The sequence below is a fragment of the Ischnura elegans genome, chromosome 9 (genome assembly GCF_921293095.1).
Source record: "Ischnura elegans chromosome 9, ioIscEleg1.1, whole genome shotgun sequence".
NCBI classification, from domain to species: Eukaryota; Metazoa; Arthropoda; class Insecta; order Odonata; family Coenagrionidae; genus Ischnura; species Ischnura elegans.
Window position 1 is genome coordinate 61,552,440 of NC_060254.1, and position 20,378 is coordinate 61,572,817.

General features: G+C 37.7%; 2 protein-coding genes across 4 annotated transcripts; one reads left to right on the forward strand and one right to left on the reverse strand.

Annotated features, from left to right (window-relative positions):
• Positions 1–1,057: 1,057 nt before the first annotated feature.
• Positions 1,058–2,104, forward strand: LOC124165791 (28S ribosomal protein S36, mitochondrial). Of its 2 annotated transcripts, none has more exons than XM_046543292.1 (4): positions 1,058–1,158; positions 1,231–1,342; positions 1,590–1,738; positions 1,846–2,104. In XM_046543292.1, the coding sequence occupies exons 1-4, from the start codon at positions 1,126–1,128 to the stop codon at positions 1,870–1,872; spliced, it is 321 nt and encodes a 106-aa protein (XP_046399248.1). In that variant the 5' UTR covers positions 1,058–1,125; the 3' UTR covers positions 1,873–2,104. The 2 variants fall into 2 exon arrangements, with proteins under 2 accessions (XP_046399248.1, XP_046399249.1); XM_046543293.1 differs by having other exon boundaries at positions 1,105–1,158; positions 1,285–1,342.
• A 5,361-nt stretch (positions 2,105–7,465) lies between these two features.
• On the reverse strand, positions 7,466–14,612 carry LOC124165668 (RAB6A-GEF complex partner protein 2). Of its 2 annotated transcripts, none has more exons than XM_046543149.1 (8): positions 14,240–14,612; positions 14,030–14,157; positions 13,765–13,872; positions 13,504–13,653; positions 11,658–11,770; positions 11,418–11,570; positions 10,299–10,476; positions 7,466–7,869 (listed from the first exon to the last, which is right to left on the reverse strand). In XM_046543149.1, the coding sequence occupies exons 1-8, from the start codon at positions 14,359–14,361 to the stop codon at positions 7,646–7,648; spliced, it is 1,176 nt and encodes a 391-aa protein (XP_046399105.1). In that variant the 5' UTR covers positions 14,362–14,612; the 3' UTR covers positions 7,466–7,645. The 2 variants fall into 2 exon arrangements, with proteins under 2 accessions (XP_046399105.1, XP_046399104.1); XM_046543148.1 differs by having other exon boundaries at positions 13,765–13,887.
• Positions 14,613–20,378: the final 5,766 nt, after the last annotated feature.

Genomic DNA, 20,378 nt, shown 5'->3' on the forward strand with positions numbered 1-20,378 from the left:
AAGGGTGAATAATTGCGAATTGGAAAATGCCTTAGTGTCTCACAAAATGATACATAACATTCATATGTTTTAGTCTTTTGTGTTCCAGCTTTGTTATACAGGCAATATATTGCCTGTGTAACAAAGTGGGAACACATAACATGAACTCCTCATAGACAGCAGTTGGGTTCTCTACCCTTACACCCAAATCATCAAGAAGATACTTCAACCCCCCGCTGGGACAAGACATAATTGCCATGGCCAGAGGCATTGGAGATCTCATTGCCATAAATGTGTCCAACCTCATGGTAAAATCTCCTCTGAGACTGACAATAAGCCTCTTGCATCCACAGAAACAGAGTTAGCTGTAGGGCTCATTCTTCTTCTGCGAGAGGCAACAGGTCGGTGTGACCAAGGAAGGTAGTGATTGCACAGGCAAACTGCCTGCCCATTTGAATTGATATGATAGATATGGAAATACTATGAAATGTTTGTAAAATACTTTTAGCGTGAACAATTTCCATATTATTATATACTATAATAGATATTTGAATCACATTTTGGTATCCTAGGGCAAAAATATAGTTGTACCCTTAATTTAAGATTTCATTACCAAGTTTTTGAAAAGACAAGGCTATTCTGCATAAAATTATCTCTAAGCCTGTCGCAGGACTGAAAATTAGATAGAAAAGAGCTTTCATTTTCAGTTATTTGAATTTTCCATAACATTTCACTTGGATGGTCATCATCACTGCCCTCTCTAAGTGAAAATACTGCGTAAACATTGGGTAACAAAGATATTATTTCCAGTTTGAAGTTTTTTTTAGTTTCTTTTCCAATTAATCAATAAACACCCCCAATTGAAATAGGACATAACCGTAATCTTTATCCGTCACTATCGTTTTTCCCATTTTGACTATCCAAGCCGATTTTATATGCATAAGGGAAATCTAACCAATATTCCCGAATTTGAATTTAGCGCCATACCACAGTCCACCACACGAAAGTTTTTTACATAGGTGACTTACATGACCTTATTGCTCAACAAATAATAAATTTTTTATGGAGTGAGGGGAAAATAGTTAATAGAAACCAAAAGTATTATTTTTTAAATAATTTGCTGAATATAGAGGGCCTGTATTAAATATGGCCGCGATGGCAACTGTTCGGGCCTGGTTGGTAAGTAATTATCAGCTGTTTGGGACAGACGAAACCGCAAGTTCTTATTTTCTGTGAATTTATTTCTTGAAGATGCGTCCAGCGGTGATTATACGCACCTTCTATTCGTCGTCCTTCACATTTCAGACTGTGAAACCTCATATTCCCATGATTAAATTTCGGAAAGGAGGAATCACAGGAAATGGTAAGGAAATATCTTGTTGATATTTTATTATTACCTGTTTTTGATACACAGCCTCATCCATGTTTGAATATTTTTTATTTACATAAAAATGCGAATCATGGGCTGAAACGTCAACAAGATTGGTTTGCGTGAAAGTGTTTCTAACGTCAGTTTATTGAGCATCCAGCTTTTTTGGCAGTTTGTGAGCCTGATTCACTTGTGCGGTCCATTGATGATACCATTCCTTGTTAAACTTTTTTAATTTTAGATTTAAGAGCAACTCAGGCCGCTCCGTCTCCCTCCGATCCAGCGAAAGCTCGGTTAACTGCACCACCGAAGCCCATTCTTGAGGATTGGCAGCTGCCAAAAAAATATCAACGGCAACCCCTCTCAGATTTAGAAATTGAATACATTAATGTAAGCATCATATAAAATATTTCTGTTGTTCTCATTTAATTTAATGGATCTTTGATATTTCTTGTGTCGTTTAACTTTCATTAATGTATGTCTTATTTTTATTTCAGTACGGTGGTCCACCGCCCATGAAATGAACGATTGACTTTGTCACCTTGCAAAGATACCTCTCACTATGATGTTATTATAGCTCTTTTTTATTTTATCTTTTAGGATTTTAAATTGTAAGCTGTACATTATTAGCATATTTAAAGCTTCCATCGACCATCTGTTGTAATATAAATTTGAAGGTACAATAGCAAATGATAAGAGCATTTGTGCACACTGTTCATCATAATAATTGGGTTGTAGTAAATATTTGAAATTATACTGGGAGTTGTTCTTTTCTTTAAGAGTTGATTTACCTGTCTGTAATACCTGTAGAAAAATGAATGTTCTGCATTGTGATTCCATACACTGTTCTGCTTATATCTGTGTTTCTTAAGTAATAGTCTCTCTTTCCTCTGCGTACAGTGAGGTATGGACAGTTGTGACGGTTACTCAATTCTCTTATGAAGGAACTTCTACATTTGAATATTCTTGACTATGTTTTATCTGAAGAAAGCCACTTGTTACTAAGGAATTGTTTCCACTTGTTTGGCCACAGGGTAGGGATATAAATATCCCTACTGTGCCATGGCCAAGTTTTTGCACTGGTGCCATCTTTATGATATTTAATGAGGTCAAGGAGTGGTGGGAACATGCTAGGCTGTGAGTTACTAAATCACTAGTAAGTTTCACGTAGCTCACCTTACACCATTGCGTAGCTTTCAATGATTTGTTAAATTTATGCAAATGCATACATGTAACAAACCCGAATAACATAATCCAAAGACAAGAGATTCTTCATGTATTTATTTAAGTACAGGCACTGAGGATTTTATAATAGTGTGTCATTTCCCCTTTCATCTAAGATAGGTAAATGTATACATGAAGACTATTTCATGAGGGGACTTTACCGCAGATTGGTCAACATTCTTGAAAATCATCATAGAAAGAGGATCAAAGGTGGCGGCAGGGTAAAGTCCTCGCCTGCCAAACCGAAGGTCGCGGGTTCGAGTCCCGCCTGGGTAAGTTACCCTTATCCAGGGCATGGATGTTTGTGATTGTTAAATGTTATCAACCCCGATGTAAAGGCCAAAGTGCTGTTTTCGGTGGTGTGTGAAATTAATTTTTTTAAAGGCCCATATTTCTGGTGTGATCAAGAAGACAATGAAGGCAATAAAATAAACGACAGGAAATATAAAATAAAACTTTTAGTACATGTGGCCCAGATGGATGGGGGCCCACCCGGTGTTTTGGGTCCATCCCTTAATAGCTCGGGTCCTCTGAAAAGGGACGGATTTGGCTCGTCATGGGTTTCTCATAAATCATGCTTCATATGAAAGAAAAAGTTTATTTTGCATAATCATGTACATATTGCAAAAGCCTAAATCTAGCTACCTTGATTTGTCCTTATGTGTCCTTACCCTTCTCTCCCTTATGAAGTAAATTCCATTTCTGTATTTCACTTGGTATTAAGTACATATCTCAATTTGGGGTTTGGGTGCCAAGTTAGCTGAACTCTCAAAAATAAATATACTTCACTTCTATAAAAATGGTGGACCGTATTTGGAGAAGAATCACTTGGGTAAAACCAGAAGTGAACCACTAATTTCATTTAGTTCAGCTCTTACAAGTCCAGGTTTGCTTTTTTAAAGCCGTGAACATTAAGGTTTCTAAAATAACTGAAGGATAACCTTGATAAAAAATAAAATTATGTGCTTACTCATTCTCAATGTAAAACTCAAGGAAATTTCAATATCTGATACAAGTTGAGTAGTAGAGACCATCACTTGTTTTATTTGTGGGAAATATTTGTAATATTTCGACGCAATCTGCATTTTAATAGTTTAAAATTTCAATTATTCTCCTACAAAGAGAGGTCCTTCGCCCATTCCAGGATATTGTTGAAATTCCTAAATCACATCCAACTCCCAATTTGAAGGAAACACTAGGGGTGATGACACCAAAAGTCTTCTCAGCAAAATCCCTATTAAGGTGTTGTGGGGATTTTCCCATTGCAGACCACATCACTCACATGGTTCATGTCTATATTGATTTACATACCGCATGAAATTTTGGCATGAGAGGCCATCAAGCTTAGGTATGCATGGGAATACCATAATGAACGCATGTTGAATACTCTTTAGGGGAAGGAGGGGGAATATTAGGGTGTGCAATATTTTCCCAAGAAGCAAATCCGGTTGGCAGTTACTATGCAAAATTCCGAATCTGTAGTACAATTGGGAGCTGTAGGAAAATATATTCATAATTTTGTCACTAGACTGCATACACTTATTGTATGTTTGGAAAGATCAGTTTGGAAGACTTGTATCTCAGGATTCCAGGGATTAATGTATATAGGAAGCACATTAAACAAAGCAACCCTATCCAAATAATTAGCATTGACTTGGATAGGACCCACCAGTAACACTAGGTGTTGGAAGCTATTGACCGAGTGTGTGTTAGGAACAACAGGAATTCCACTATTTTGAATTTATTTTTCAAGGGGAAGGGTGCAGAAAGTTGGGATTTCCAGAATATTTCTCAAATTAAGTTTTAGTTTCACACCACCATTTAAAATTTCACCTCTCTAGCTCTTCTGGAAGTGGTAGGGAATTCATATCCATCAGTGAGTGATTCTATTAGTCTTGCAAGTGACTTATATTATGGACATATTTTATGTTTTTGCAGTCAGATTTTCTTTTCCCATCAATAAACGTCCCAATGGGAGTCCCGAGCAGCTGTAATATTTGTGGCTTACCTCTTCAATCTATGATAACTCTTAGCTTATCCTGCAACAATGCGACCCACACAGCACAGCGGTATGCCTAACCACCTTACAATCACCACCCTTAAGCCTGAATCACACGATCATTTTTTTCCATCGCGGAAGTGATCACTATCGCGATCACTGAACAAAATTATCGTCGCCGGCAATTGTTTTTCGCGATCGTGATGAGGATTCCCATCGCTATTTTTCATCACTCGTCCGGTCGCTTTTTCCGTCGCTAAAACCGTCACTAAAACCCCATATCAGCCAATCGGAACGCATTCCCCTATGGAGCGATTGCAGCGCAACGTTTGACAATTGTGGGAACGACATAAATAAACAAACACGCTATATAATTTCGTGATGTGGATCCTATGACAACGAGCTGTGATATTGGAAATGATGTGAAAAGCGACGGCGGGAGGGACCGTGTGATTTAGAAAAATGATCACAAGAGCTATTGCTTTTCGCGACGGGAAAATGATCTCGATAGTGATCACTTTCGCGACGAAAAAAAAATGATCGTGTGATTCAGGCTTTACTGTTCTCTTCAGTCCCTGTACAGCTTAGTTAATAATTTCAAAGGTCCTCCCTTAACAGGTTTCTCACATCTGACTCCGAAGGGAAGTTACCGCCCGACTGGAAAATTGCAAGTGTTACACCCATTTTCAAAAAGGGAAACAGAAATGACCCAGGCAACTACCGTCCAATTTCCCTAACATCAATTATAGGCAAGATACTTGAACATATCGTTGTTAGTAATATCATGACTTTCTTGGACAGACGTAACTTCCTCCATGACTGTCAGCACGGATTCCGAAAAAATAGATCCTGCGAAACACAGCTCGCGCTCTTTCTTCACGACGTTATAAAATCTGGTGAATCGAAAAGACAAGTTGACGCACTATTTCTATATTTTAAGAAAGCTTTCGACACTGTACCTCACAACAAACTTTTATACAAATTACAGTCATGCGGATTAAACGAAACAGTTGTAAACTGGATACGCGACTTCCTCAGAGATCGTAAACAAAAAGTAGTTCTTGACGGAATTAGCTCTGATGTTGTAAAAGTTACATCAGGTGTTCCACAAGGAAGCGTAATCGGCCCCCTGTTGTTCATTATATACATTAACGATCTGTGCTCCCGCATTAGCAGTAAAATACGTTTATTTGCTGACGACGCTGTCATCTATCGCGAAATTAGTGATCACTCTGACTATGAAATTCTATCATCTGACCTAAACAACGTTCATTTGTGGAGTCAAGAGTGGGGACTCGAACTTAATCTGAGCAAATGCATGGCGGTACATTTTTTGCGGAATTCGTCCAACACTAACAATGTTTATGCAGTGGATGGCATTAACATAAAGGCAACAGACGAAGTGAAGTACCTGGGAGTTACGATAACCTCGAACCTCACGTGGGGAACTCATATAAAGAATATTTGCGGCATAGCCCTGAAGAAATTAGGATTCGTCAAGCGTATTGTGGGAAGATTTTCGGATGAGAAAGTAAAAGAAAGGTGCTATTTCGCTCTCGTCCGACCGCACCTTGAATATGCAGCGAGTGTATGGGATCCAGTGCAGAAAGACTTAATCCGCGAGCTGAATAAGATACAAAGGAAGGCTGCGCGTTTCGTCAAAAACCGCTACGGGCGTACTGACAGTGTTACCCAGATGTTAAGCGAATTAGGCTGGGAGCCGTTGGAGACTCGGAGGCTGCGCGCTAGGCTTAGATTGCTTGAACAATTAAGAATGGATATATTTAAGAGCGACACAGAGAACATAATCTTAGAGCCACACTATATTTCCAGGTCCGACAGAAGCGATAAATTAAGAGAGATTTTTAGCCGAACGGATAGATATAAGAATTCGTTTTTCCCCCGAACAATAAAGGACTTTAATAAACGCTTGTCCCAACCTCGTTAGAGCACTACTTTTTTTTTTTTTATAGCTGTAAACGGCTGGTGTCCTAACACCCCCTGCCACACGCCTTTTAGGCGGCTTGCGGGGTATTATGTAGATGTAGATGTAGACTGAAGTACTCTGGTAGCACCCTCCCGGAGATCAAAATGGGGGCTACCAGAGCATCTTACTCGAGAGAGGATTAAAACCCTTTAGAAAATGATGCCAAAGCATTGAAACTAGTTTAGAAGTAAATAGGGTGAAAGTTTGTAATATTCATCACAAAATGAACTTCAACAAATTTAACTTAATAAAGATTGAATCTAAAATAATTTCAATGGCCTACATTCCCTAAGGGTGGACCAGCACTACCTCACAATATACTTGCTTTTTATACTACTTGTATGGATAGTAAATTTGCTTACATAGCAGATAACCTCAATATCTAAGGGTCTGTCAAGTCGTCAGTTCATTTGTCCAAAGAAACCTTCACCTGATCTCAAAGCAGTTAGTGAGTGAAGCTTTAGTCATTTTTCCTGTCAATACCAATGTGGAATTCTTAGAATTTTTTTATGTCAGGTATCAGTCGGCATTTAAAATATCAAATATTCAAGTACAAAATATCAATATGAATATAAAATACTCCCCTGAATTCATGCCTGACGTGGCTGAATTTATACCATTCATTATTTCAATACCAGTTTTACATTTCAGGCAATATTAAACCCAAAATCAAGCTTCGAAATAATGAAAATTTCTCAGGAGAGACAGGTTAACCCAGAATGATACTGATTAATGATATATACCAGTAATTGATTGGGACAGTGTTTCAGCACTTCTGTCTCACACAAATTATAGCAGAACATGTTTGAAGAAGTTATGAGAATCAAAAACTACCATCGGCTATTACTGAAGATGTCAATTTATACCAGTCTTTCCTCCGAATCCAGGTGTTTTAAAAATTTATAGCTATCATAAAATATTTTTATTGGAGTATGTACACAATAAACAGTAAATAATTAAATTATTAACAATTACCTTACAAATTAATTATGGATCAATGAATTGAAGGATGGAAGATTTGAGAGCAAAAACTTTTCCCAGTATTAATATCACAATATATTTGGTCCATAACCTAAAGGAATATGTATCAAATGACAATACTGCATTTGCTTTGAGATTGGAAAACTTGAGAAATATTAGCAGGCATTGTTGGATAGATTTTGATTGGTAGGTTCCAAATCATAGTTTCGATATCTAATGACGATGGCCCTTGCCATACTGTACCATTGGTTGAGTCATCTGTTACTGTTTCAGAGATGTTTGGCTGTGACGTAGTCACAAATTCAAAATGCAATCTCCACTTCAAGGACACTGAAAACATAAAGTAAGTTCCCTTATTAGTACTTCATTTATGAACTACTCTCTACCACTATCTTATAGCCTTCAGTATTTTATTATCTTTCCTCAGTTAAAATTTAAACTAATCATTTTCAAGCAGCAATTACAACAGCTGGAAGTACATATAATGTAGAAGCCCATTTGAAAATTGAAAAAAGCAGAAGATCTATAAAGATGCTAATGAGAATACTTATTAATATGGCTTCAAAATCCCAAGGAAAACTTGAGAAATATTAGCATCCATTGTTGGATGGATTTTGATTGGGAGGTTCCAAATCATAATTTCTGTATCTAATGACATTAGGCCCTGCCATGATATACCATTAGCATCACAATCGAGTTCATAGGTTTCACTCGCACCATAGTCCTCTCAAAAACTTAAAACTTTACACTCCTGATTAACTTGTAGGAGAAAAGGTGTTTCAGACCTTTGCATTCCCAATTGGTTTGTGCATTGACCAGAACTAATCTAGCCATAAATCTGAGGCGAATGATACATTAAAAGCTAACTGAAAGACATAGTATGTACTTATGTATACAAATTTTGAAAAAAGTTGTGAGCAAAAAGGTTGACGTCCATGCTAAAATCCAACCCAATTGGTCATGCATTCTTATTGATGCCTTTTTTAATTCCACATAAAAAATTCATAAACCAACAGTTTAAACCCAGTTTCATTATACAGTGAAACCTGCCTTTAGCGGAACCTGAGCTTAGCGGAAACCTGTATTGTCCGGAAAATTTTGATGGTCCTGGCGGTCATAATGGGGTTTTACGTGCATTGGTGCCCTCTGTTAAACGGAAACTGTCAAACGCGGAAACGGAATCGATTCCCGGGCACGCGTTTCTCGGTAAAGCGGAATTGCAAAAAAAATTCCAAAAACAAAGAAGATTCCAAAAACAAGAATATGTGAAGAAAATACAAAATCGTACATAGAAATGTTGGTCTCATTAAAAGAATTCGAAGAATGCAGTCTCACCAAAGGTAACACTGATTTGTATAACATCTTGCATTGGACCATTGGCAACGCAGAAAATTGTATTCTACAGGAAAAAAGGAAAGACAGACAAAAATGACTGATTACTTCAAATAAACAATTTAAAAATAATGCGATGCTGTTCTTTTATTATTTCATTATAATTTCGTCTACGTGTAGAATTTGAGTCAAACCAACCTTTTAGGCAACGCATGCAATAGACGTGATATGACTTTGTATTGTCTTTTTTGAATTGTCAGACCCTGAGTTAAGTGGAATACTGTCTTATCCGGAAAAAAGTGAAGGGCCCGAGAGATTCCGCTTAAGACAGGTTTCACTGTATCAGATTAGAATTTTGGTGGGAATGAAAATCTAATCTCTTATTCTTGACTACATTATTTGTAATTCGAGGATTTCACTGTCAAGTAAAGGTAACCACAGTGAAAAGTTACATGGTTGTCATTAACTAGACATTATAAAACTGACCCTTTGTGATTCTAACATGAGAACTTGCTTCCAATGATTCCACATATCATCAGACATCACCAATACCTAGAATAGGTATGAGCAGACCTGGTTTGGAACAGAGCAACAGATCTTGAGAATAGGGTAGTTTCCATCATCAAAGAAAATGAGAGGCATTGATTGTGATTCGTTATCCACCATTAGTGTATTCATAACATACAAATTATTTGTTTTAGAAATCCCAGTTTAGACGAATGTTAATAGTCAATTTTAACCTCATTTGAAAAAGGCCAAATTGGCACCCATAAAATGCCACTCCACGTGACGTCACAGGGGCCTAGATGGGATACGAGTAGTCAGGAGTTTTACATCGTCTGAGAATACCAATGCATGCATGAGGCACAGAGCTCGGGGAAACATCTCTTAGTAATCACCTATCAAAATTGCATATGGTCGGAAAGTTTCCTTCGTTTGATTGGGTATTAATAATCCTTATTTAAGCCACGCGCTACCTTCTAGCAGGGTACTCTGCTACCTGCTAGCAGCCTGCATAGTAGAGGCGCTCATAGCCTCCCACCAAGGTGGCCTAACACAGTGGCAGCCAGAACCAGAATTACGTCACACGGGCTTTTCCCAGCATTCATACTAAGCCGTCAAATTTCGCGCGCTTGAAAATTTTTATTTTTCATTTAATCGTAAAAAATAGATATGGTCATTATAAATCTAAAAACGTGAAATATATACTCCAGGAGTAATAATCTATCAATTTAGGCAATAAAAAAATAGGAAACCACCCTATTGTAACAAAATTCATTAAGAGTCTGTAGCTTTAAAAATTCTCAAACCTATTAAAGGAAGTAAAACCTATAGATACATTTAATACTATGAAATGAAACTCCCACATCATTACTGTCATATAAAATTAACATAATACCAGAAATTTAAAGTACAAATATTCTTACCAACATCAGAAGTGAAGTCTGGAGTAACATGAAGTGGAATTGGAAGCACAAGTTGAGTATACTTCAAGCTTATACAAAACTCATGACATTTATTGTAGGAAACAACTGATGGGGACTTCTGAGTTATTTTCTGGCAGCCTGCTTCTATTTCTTCCTCACTTTGAAGGGTAACTGAAAACTGATAAAGAAACTGTAAGTTAAGCAATGACAAGTGGGAGTGAGATTAATTAAAAGTAGATCAAATAAAAAGCACATCATATTTGAATGGCAAGACATATACATATCAGCTGACCTAAATCATAGGTTAATTTTATATAGGTAATGATGGTGTGAGTTCATTACTTGGAGTAAGAAATGCATGACAGGTATACAAGGAGTCAATGACCCAATTACCTACTTTTGATACAAGATAAAACAGGCCTCTTAATTTTTTACAGAATATGAAAGATACATAATATATAATTGAATGACTTTTAATATTACTATTGAAGTGCATTAATTACTTTGAGAGATGTCAGAGAACTATCCTGAAATGAATTTTTCCCAATGCACATTGCACAGTATTTTTGTCAGGGAATTTGTCCTTACATGAGAGACGTTTTCAAGCATGAGGTTGCCATCAAACTACTTTCTAACTGATTTTACAAGTACATCAAATCCAATCAAATCAAATCCAAGGAAGCCTCTAATACTCGTTAGGATATATGTACTGAACTTTAACCACACACAAGCAATAGAAGAGAAGTCCACAAAATGATGAAAATACATACAATGACAGCCCAATGCCACAGATCAAAGCTCAGGAGAAAGCAGCACTTGGCTGACTGCTGTAGGTTTATAAATAACTACTCAAAGTAATCCATGTAAAATTTGAACATTTAAGATAAAATAATACTCCCAATAAAAAGTCCAGAAGAAGTATTAGTAAATAAGTACAATGTGATAATTTCCAAAAAATGATACCTTCATGAATACAAATCACTAAGTTGATAAAAATACTGTGCTACTGGCCATAAATACATTTCTGTGCGTATCAATTTAATTCAAAGAATACCTATAACCATAAGATGAAACATAAAAAACAACATAAATACAGCAAATGAAAGAATAACTACTGACCTGAACACAAGGGATCGTTGCTTCAGAAAAGTCAAATGTCCCCACAATATCTTCACCTAGTTTGTAAGCAAGTTTAAAGATGCAAAACCTCACAACATTTCCCTTGCTGTTGGTAATGTTGAAATAGTATGGATACCTCCTGGCAGTGATATTCTAAATAGAAGAATAGTTTTCCATAGTGACTAAAAAAATGCAATCATGGTTCAAAGAGAAAAATCAATAACTGAAAAGTCTGCATACCTGAAGAAGTTGCATTGCAATTTCCAAAGGGCTCTCTTTTGGCTTGGATTCAATGAAAGGGCTACTGGGTGCAAGGTCATCATTGTCAGCACACAATGATACATCAGATACTCCTACAAAAGTATAAAAATAGAGAAAAATTATAGTTTCATAGCCACTATCTAGAAGCTTTATTTCCATAGCAAGTGCATCAAAAATCCTTAAGAAACTATGCTTGCTCAGAACTCAAAAGAGTACGGAATGAGTAGGGATATTGATGGTTGCACAATAGCCACAAACTTAGACCAATGTTAATACCACATGGCCTTTGAGGAACACAGGAATCTACAAAAACTATGCACATCTTCCAATGTGAATGTACTGGAACTAAGTGGTTCATAATTATTGAGTTTCTCTAATCAATGATCCACACTATCAGTGCATTAAAGACACCATCGTCATGATTCTGCAAAAGCCTCCCATACCAATTGTCCATATTGTTCAACTGCCAAAAATTACTCTTGAATCCATACCAGCACTGAACAACCACATCCGACACAAAAACCTTCTGCAAATCTGTAAATACTACCCAGATCTGTTTTATAATTTTCTCACTCAGCATCCAAACCTGTGTCCCACATCCACCTGCCCAGTTTCAAGACAGAGAGTCACGAAACGCATCAGTTACTCAGTGAAGTGAAATTAATCACCGAAGTCAAAATAACACTCAATGGGATGGACTTTCATTTACCTCCCCTATCAAGAAATAATTAAAAAAGTGTATCATTTATTACGTGTCCACAACCGAACTGTATTTTGTTGTTATTGTTTGCCATTTCAATTATTTCATCTTGAAAATCAATTTATATTGCTGTGTTTTATCATTGATGAGTCATAAATTGTTTTCACCAACTCATACGTCACTAGTTCATAAGAGGGTTTCTTTTTTTGTTTGTTACGTGCAGTTTTATGGTTTGAATTATATTTTGTTTTGCTGAAAGTTTTGAGTAACTGTTTTGTGTTTTAACTCCTTCACCGGTTATCTTAAAAAAAAATCCCTCACCATTCCTTTTGCCCCGGTCATTTTTCTTTTCCTTAAATACGTTGTGGAAGAGGGCATAAGCGTCCCAATGTTACCCATCAGGTCGAATCGGGAACCCCCCACCCGCAATTATCTCCAAAGAAGGGGAATATTTTTATTTTCTGCAAATTGTACGAAGAGAGTGACAGTTTTGTCCCGTAGGTCCCATGCGGGAGGGATCCACGCAGATTTATATATTTTTTTTGCTTTTGTGAGACATCTCTCCCCGGTTCTATTTAGAAATCCAGGCGAGCCAGGGGTTGGATGCCACAATACCTATCAATTAGCCAAATATCTTTCTTCTTTTATCTTATGTCTGACCAAGAAAAATAATGAGGTCCTAGCAGCTCCCAGACTTATCTCCAAGTAGTTCTTGAAGAAATGCATGGCTTTCCATTGTACTACATTGAGTTTATGGATTAAGTCCTACAGATCTGGATGAAAATGTGTTCTGTGAAATAAAGTCAAGTAGGGCCAAGTCAGCCCTAATCTGTGCTGCCCAGACAGTATGGTGACAAAATATCCAGCTCACTGCTTGAATACAAAAAATCTCCATGCATTCAACGATGATTTTTGTCTTTTTTTCAGGAGGTTTTTCCTGACCATAATCTAATTTCCCTGACTTTCAGTCACAATTTTTACTCCCCTAACCAGTATGAACCCTGTATTATCTATTCATTTTAACCACCTGATCATTCACATTTTGCATGATTCCCGTTAAACTACTTACTTTTAATGTCTTAGTTTCAGTTTAGTAAAAATATAACTCCTATAGGAGATACTTACCAGTAACTACCAACACACGCAGTGGCACCTTCAGTAATTTGATTGCAGAATTCACCCTTTGTGTTCCAACTGTTATTTTGTAGGAGTATTTAACAGACAGACCTCGGTATGATGGTGGCGCTTCGTTGGGAAGCTTTTCCTTGAAAACAACTGCCAAAGTAATGAAAGATTACAATGAGTAACAGCATCCCTACTAAAAACAATAAAGGAAAAAATGAACATCAACAGAATGTGAAAATCATAAACAGAAGTGTATCTTACATGTTTTGCTCTCTCCAGGTGTCAATCTTAGGTCACAAAACAATATCACCGGTTTAGTCGAAAAAACAACATGACCCCGATCGCCACGACATGGAGCAAAAGATGTATCTGGAAGAAAGCATTCTATGTTTGGCTTCAACAACCTTTAATCTTACAAATGGTGGCAGAAAAATAAAAGAAACAGAAAATAAAGATGCAACACTAATAGAAAATGAATGCATAGTTTAAATGCGTCGGATATCCTTAAAAATTATTCAGCGCTTACCAGTGTTTGAAGTTGATATTTGCTCGGCGGTAACAGCTCCGTACTCAGGGTATCTGACTTTAGCTTCGTTAACCAAACACTGACAATGTATTTGAGCACTTGCCCAAGCTAAATTTTCGAATGCATCACTGAAAAACGATACCATGTGACGAGTTACTACTTGCTGACACTGGACTGGGCTGAAGTAATAGTTGCATATCACATACTTACGTATTACTTTGAGATTTCGAATGAGAAGGAAGAACGGGATGATGAAATGTGATCCTGCACTCAACAGTTTCTCCGGCTAAATAGAGAGGGCCGCGAACTAACTTCGCAGTCACTTCAATCATTTTATACACGATAAGCGTCAATGACTTCCTTCGAAGTTCGACAGCATTTAATTATTTTTTTAATCAAAGGTACCTAAAGCTTACAAGTATCTAGCATAAGCCCGTCATAATTGGGTCAATATACCTTAGCACGGCTTTTAACACGCATTAGATTAACACTTAAAGTCATCACATTTCATTAATAACACAAACTTTCTCCAGGATTGTTTCCAATCCACCATTTTCGACTGCCTGCCACGACAAATTTCGTTCGGCAGTTTTCTATCGACGCTGGCGATACCTCGATTTCGCGATATTTTCGATCCCGATCGTGGGTAGGCGGTGAAGTCAAAGTTTTGTTGAATGTAATGTAGGTACCAAGGCCCTTGTAGGTACTAATGGAATGAAATCTTTCACTGTGTTAAAACGGATGAACGAGGTTGAGGCATTACGCGACGAAGTTCCTTTTTCAGCAAACATATTGCATAAGTTAAATATAGAAGAAAGCACACCCGAAAGTCATTCCAAAAAATTATTGTCGCCCTATAGTTGACTCATTGTTTTCTGACTTTTGGCGTCAATGGGTATGTCCGACAGTGGCGGATCTATGGAGGGGAGGGGCGGTTAAGGGGCATCCCTTGGGTATCCAATTTACGCTAGATAGAATGGTTATTTTGTTCGGACCCGCAATAAACTGCTGCGAGGTTACCAACTCTTAGCCCCCCTCCCTTATTGTTCCTATCTTGGATCTGCAATACTGATGTCTGATATCTGTTTGACATCGGTATCTTGAATAGCAATTGGAGATTAATTGTATTTTAGATTTTCCATAACCTTCCACGAGCATATCTCAAATTTGTGCATTTTTAAATATATTTAAGATGGTACATATTTAATCAGTGAAAAATGGTGATCAACAATATATGGCGGATCCAGGATAGTGACAGGGGGGGCTAGCCGAGTGACCGTGGGGGGTAACTTCCCTGCAGTAGTGGGGGTCTGAACAAAATTACCATTTTATTTAGTGTTAATTAGATACCTTAAGGGTGGGGCTCTAGGCCCTCTTAGCCCCTCATTAAATCCACCACTAGTTATCAGGTGATGAGGGATCCAGAATTTTTTTGTGGATGGGGCACAAGCTCTTGACAGGAGAGTGCAGGCTTCAAGTTTTGAAATGAGGCAAACTGCAAGGGTGAATTAAGGTTGTTCTTTTGGGTAGGGCCGGTTCAAGCAGTAAGTAAAGTACATAGTATAGCATAGGGTACCAAGCAAAAGGGGATGCCTAAGCGATGGTTTTTAAGCCCTAAAAATATCCCTTTCAATATATAAGAGCAAGCACATCATAAGTTCACACTGATATTTTAGCCTCAGCCCATATTGTTTTAGGGGTCAGATGGAAGATGGGACTTTCTAGTCCCAATCTCGTCCAATAAGGATGTATTATTATTATTCATAAAGTATTCATATTTTAAAAAAAATGTATGCAGAGAGATCCCTACAGAGCCATGCGTGCTGGCTTGAGGTCGGCCATGCGGGGGCAGGTTTTGCACCCACCGGGAGTCAGATGAGGACCTAGCAGGACGACACCAGTTGACACCCCTCTCGCCAGCTGTGGGGGCATATACAAGGCCTTACCGGGGACAAGACAGGACTGCTTCCTCATCGTTGCGTGTGCCCTCGTCGCTTCGTTACTGCAGCTTGGGCCGCCATCCGGCGGTCTTCCAGTCAGCTCCAGTGCCTAGCGTGTTAACCTACCCTCTCCTTCCCCTCCTAGCCCTACTCCACCTCTACCACGGCTATTTTCTCGTTCATTTGTATTACCATAATATAATAAATAACTCGCCGTAGGCTGGCAAGTTCTTTTTTTTGTTTTACCCCGTCGAGTTCCTTATTTACCCTTTTCCCCTTACTTCTGGGAGGTAGTAGCCCTTCACTACTACTTCTCAGGTTATTTTTGAGGGGGGCACCAGAATGTCATTCGCTTACCCTAGAAAAATGCCCAGAACCGGCCCTGGTTTTGGGGGAGTAAAGATGGTTCATTACTTTCCGTTGTGCCTAGGTGGTATCCCATACACCACACATGCAAAGGCTGGTAATACCCATATACCAAGGGCATACCCATGATCAAAATTATAGGGGGCAAGCCCTTGTCGTTCAAGTTGTAACACAGGAAAGTTTAAGGAAACAAAAATTTCAAGAAAATTATAACAGTGCTGTATTATTTCTTTAAATTATTTCGAAAAAATATTTTTATTTTAATTACGTGTTTTATACTAATATCACTTTTCATGGATAAAAAGGAAATTTGTTCAAAACTTTTATTTTGAACTACATTTACCTGTGCTTCTAGGGGAGGCAGCTTCCCCCTCCTGCTGGATACGCCCATGCGGTATACATAAAATACACAGATAACTATTGTATTTCAAAAATATATGCTTGATATATAAAATTATTACATATATTTCATACATACTGTAGCAAGTGTGCTTGGATGCAATTCCTCTCAGCGATAATGCATCTGAGGTCTGATAAGTGTAAAAAAGATTGAATTAGATATTCAAGATAAAATTTTCGAGCATTGTTTATTGCGCAGGAGGAATAAAATTTTTCATTGGAGAGCCACCTTAAAGATTACCATCTTTTCAAACTTTTAATCAATCCAGGAAGGCTCCCCTTCCATCCATCTTAACCCTTTCTAACCCAGAGCTGTATCTGGGAGAAATCAAATTTCAAGATTTTTCATTTTGAAAACTTGAAAATTTTACACTCAATGATAATTATCCTGGCAGCTAAATATTTCATCATTAAAATTTACACTAGAAAATAATATCTAATTTAGATATCTCCTAAATAGAGCTGAAAGTTTAAACATTTTTGATGTTGCTTAGAAGCAACATTGGGTTATAAAGGGTTGATCCGTCATTGGCCAGGTGTGGGGAAATTGGGAGCACTAGATAAAACTTGTTGCGATTGCTCTCAAAATATTTCCTGGTATCTTCTTTAATTCATCAATTGCTTCTAGAAAGTCTACCGTATGGTAGATCTATGGTAAAATGATGGATTTTGAAAATTTCAATTCCTCCACACCTTTGATGAATCACTCAGGAACAAGATATCTACTAGGATAGTATCAGGCATAACTTTGTGAATTCATGTTGAACCACTGGACGGTTGGATTCATATTGGACAATTCATATTGAAACAGTGATAAAACTTTGTACCCTTCCTCAGTATTATTTATTTCACAATCATGGTGTTGTTGAACAATCGGCATTGCCAGTTGAACAAATGTTATTAATTAATTGTTGCTAAATATGTTCTGTAAATTGCTAGCCTGGAAATGTTGCCCTCCGATTGCTTAAAAAATAGAAGATATTTTTAATATGTACCAATACTTAAAAAAATATTATTTTAATATAAAAGTCATAAATATGTATCAGTTTGCCTGCCGGACCCTGGTGCCCCTATAAGATAATCCTGGATCCGCCCTTGCCATTATCTGATTATATTTCTAATGTATACTCCACAAACTCTTTCAAGTTTGATCTCCTTTCATATTTTCAGCTTTTGTGGTACTTTGCAAACCTGAAGGTTATCCCAAATTGAGATGTACATTTATGTTTGAAAAGAAATTTCAAACAGGCAATTAAAAAAAGCTATACATAAAGTTTACAACATATGAAAATATTTCAAAATAGGTTCTTCTTGCATGGATATACATATACATTTCCACGAGATTCCTAAGAATCATATGCACCATCGTAGCACTTCTCCACAATGACCTAAGACGTCCTCCTTCCTACCTGTTTGCTGGTGATAAGACATCAAAATGATACATATTCTTTTACAGGAGTTTTCAATCGATGGAGGTAAAAATAAGTATGAGGAGCCATGCCTCAACTGGTAGGAGACTAAGCAACCATCTCTACACTTGAAGTGTCCAATGGTCAGGTTTACAACCAACATACGTACTTTTGAAAGGGATAGTACAGCTGGAGGAATCAATTAGGAAAATCTCAGGCAAAAAAATATAGAAATGATGGGGGACTGGGATCTATCGTTGGAGAAGGCAGACATGGAAACAAAATAATTAGGAGAATTTGGGTTTGGAATGAGAAACAACTGGGGAGAGAAAGTAGTATAATTTTGCTGGAGGGAGCCATTATTCATCGCTAACCCATGGTTCAATCATCTTAAAGGGTGGAAGTATTAATGGAAGAGTTGACGGGAAACAGGGTGATATCAGATAAACTACATCATAGCAAGAGAGAGATTTAGGTATGGTGTGAAAAACTTGCGCAGTTTCCCAATGAGTAATGCAGATTCAGATCACAACCTAGTGCTTATGAGATGCAACATAAGATTCAAGAGACTGAGGAAAGGCAGGCGAGAAAATGGAGTGTAGAAGCTCTGTAGGGGACTATGAGGAGAAAATACCAGGAACTAATGGAAAATATTTGGAAGATTGGAGATATGCAGACTATTTAGGAAAGTTGGGATAAGATTAAAACTGGAATAGTCGAAGTGGCTGAGAAGCAAATTAGATACGTTGATAGTTTAAGACTAAAGAAACTATGGAAAACAGAGTAAATGACAAAAGGAAATGGAAGAGAGATGAAAGTGGAACAGGGCAAGAGGTAAGTGGAGAGAAGGAACATGGCCAATGAGCAAGGCTAAAGAATGTATAGAGAAATAAATAATCAATTACTGTGGGAAACCAAGAAAAGAAGTTAGGTAGAAAAGACAGTGTGATAACATGGACAAGTTTCAGAAAGATAGAAAGGAGGACACACTGAATGTCCAAGTAAATTCACTACTGGCCAGCAAAAGAGGGCAAGCCATGTCAAAAATTGAAGCTAAGAATGGAGGGATGCCAACTGAGCATAATCAGGTCAGGATTAAGTAGGAGGAATACATGGAAGATGTGTAGGATAGCAGGAACATGCTGGAAAGGTTGAACATCAAGGAGGAAAGTGTGGTGGAGGAGAATAATGTTGGACCAGGGAACTTAGATGTGGAAGTCGAGGGAGCCCTTCATGATATGAAGACTAGGAAACTGGTGGGGGTAAACAATACCCTGTTTGAGCTTCTGAATAATATAGGGACGGAAGTTAGGAGAAGGTTTTTTGAACGAATATGCAGAATCTAGTAGAAGGAGAATGTCGAGAGGATTTTGTGGTGGCAGTTCCATTTCCGCCACCAAAAAGAAGAAAATAGGAGAATGCAGAGACCTTAGACCTATTAGTCTAACACTCTGCATGACAAAAGTGGTACTATGGATTCTAAATATACAAATAGAGGCAAGAGCAAACAAGTAGGCATTTGGGCAATTTTGGCTGGATTTCTAAAAGTCAACCCATGATTAAAAAGATGTAAATCTCCTGATGAGGAGTCAAATTTAGATGTGACTCTCCTCTAACACCATGGCACTTTACCCATAGGAACTAACTCAGTGGAATGTTGCAGGAGTAGGGTAAAAAAACTAGTCATTTCTGGGTAATAGAAAGCTCTTGATCACTGGATGCTGTGCAGGGACGCTGAAGATTTGGGTAGTTTTGCTACCAAGTCTTCAGTCTTCAGCATCTTATTTGCTTGGGATAGCCTTTAGTTAACTTGCATTTAGTGCGGCATACTCAGACTTGTTCCCTTACCATGGCTTTCCCAAACCCAATCCTATTTTAGCTGAGTGATTACATTTTGGTGTCAGTCAGTGGGATCTTCCTTCTTTTGCTGGGAAGTGCAGTAATACCAAGTTGTAAAAAGGTAGGCGACTATGGCAGGCAGACACAAGTTAGCCCAGCCTGACTGGCTTGCCAAGTATGCTTTCCTTTTTTTTAAGGCTAACACTATCGCTTATGTAAACATTACAAATGCTCATAAATAAATTATACCTACCAACTCATGTTTACGCATAAAAACCATTCATTATTTCATTCCTAACATTGAAATTAACACTGGACGGGGTTGATAACGGAGATGTTCAATGAAGTTATCCCCTCTTACTATTTAAAAAAAAATACTTAACTTTACATAAAGAC

What these genes read in the sequence shown, in the direction of transcription:
- LOC124165668 (XM_046543148.1), bottom strand. Translation starts at nt 14,361, where the DNA reads ATGATTGAAGTGACTGCGAAGTTAGTTCGCGGCCCTCTCTATTTAGCC. An exon ending in AATATCAACTTCAAACACTG is followed by an intron (nt 13,888 to 14,029) that starts GTAAGCGCTGAA and finishes AGCCAAACATAG; the next exon opens with AATGCTTTCTTCCAGATACA. An exon ending in AGACTTCACTTCTGATGTTG is followed by an intron (nt 7,870 to 10,298) that starts GTAAGAATATTT and finishes TTATGTTTTCAG; the next exon opens with TGTCCTTGAAGTGGAGATTG.
- LOC124165791 (XM_046543292.1), top strand. Translation starts at nt 1,126, where the DNA reads ATGGCCGCGATGGCAACTGTTCGGGCCTGGTTG. An exon ending in CAACTGTTCGGGCCTGGTTG is followed by an intron (nt 1,159 to 1,230) that starts GTAAGTAATTAT and finishes TATTTCTTGAAG; the next exon opens with ATGCGTCCAGCGGTGATTAT. An exon ending in AGGAGGAATCACAGGAAATG is followed by an intron (nt 1,343 to 1,589) that starts GTAAGGAAATAT and finishes TTTTAATTTTAG; the next exon opens with ATTTAAGAGCAACTCAGGCC.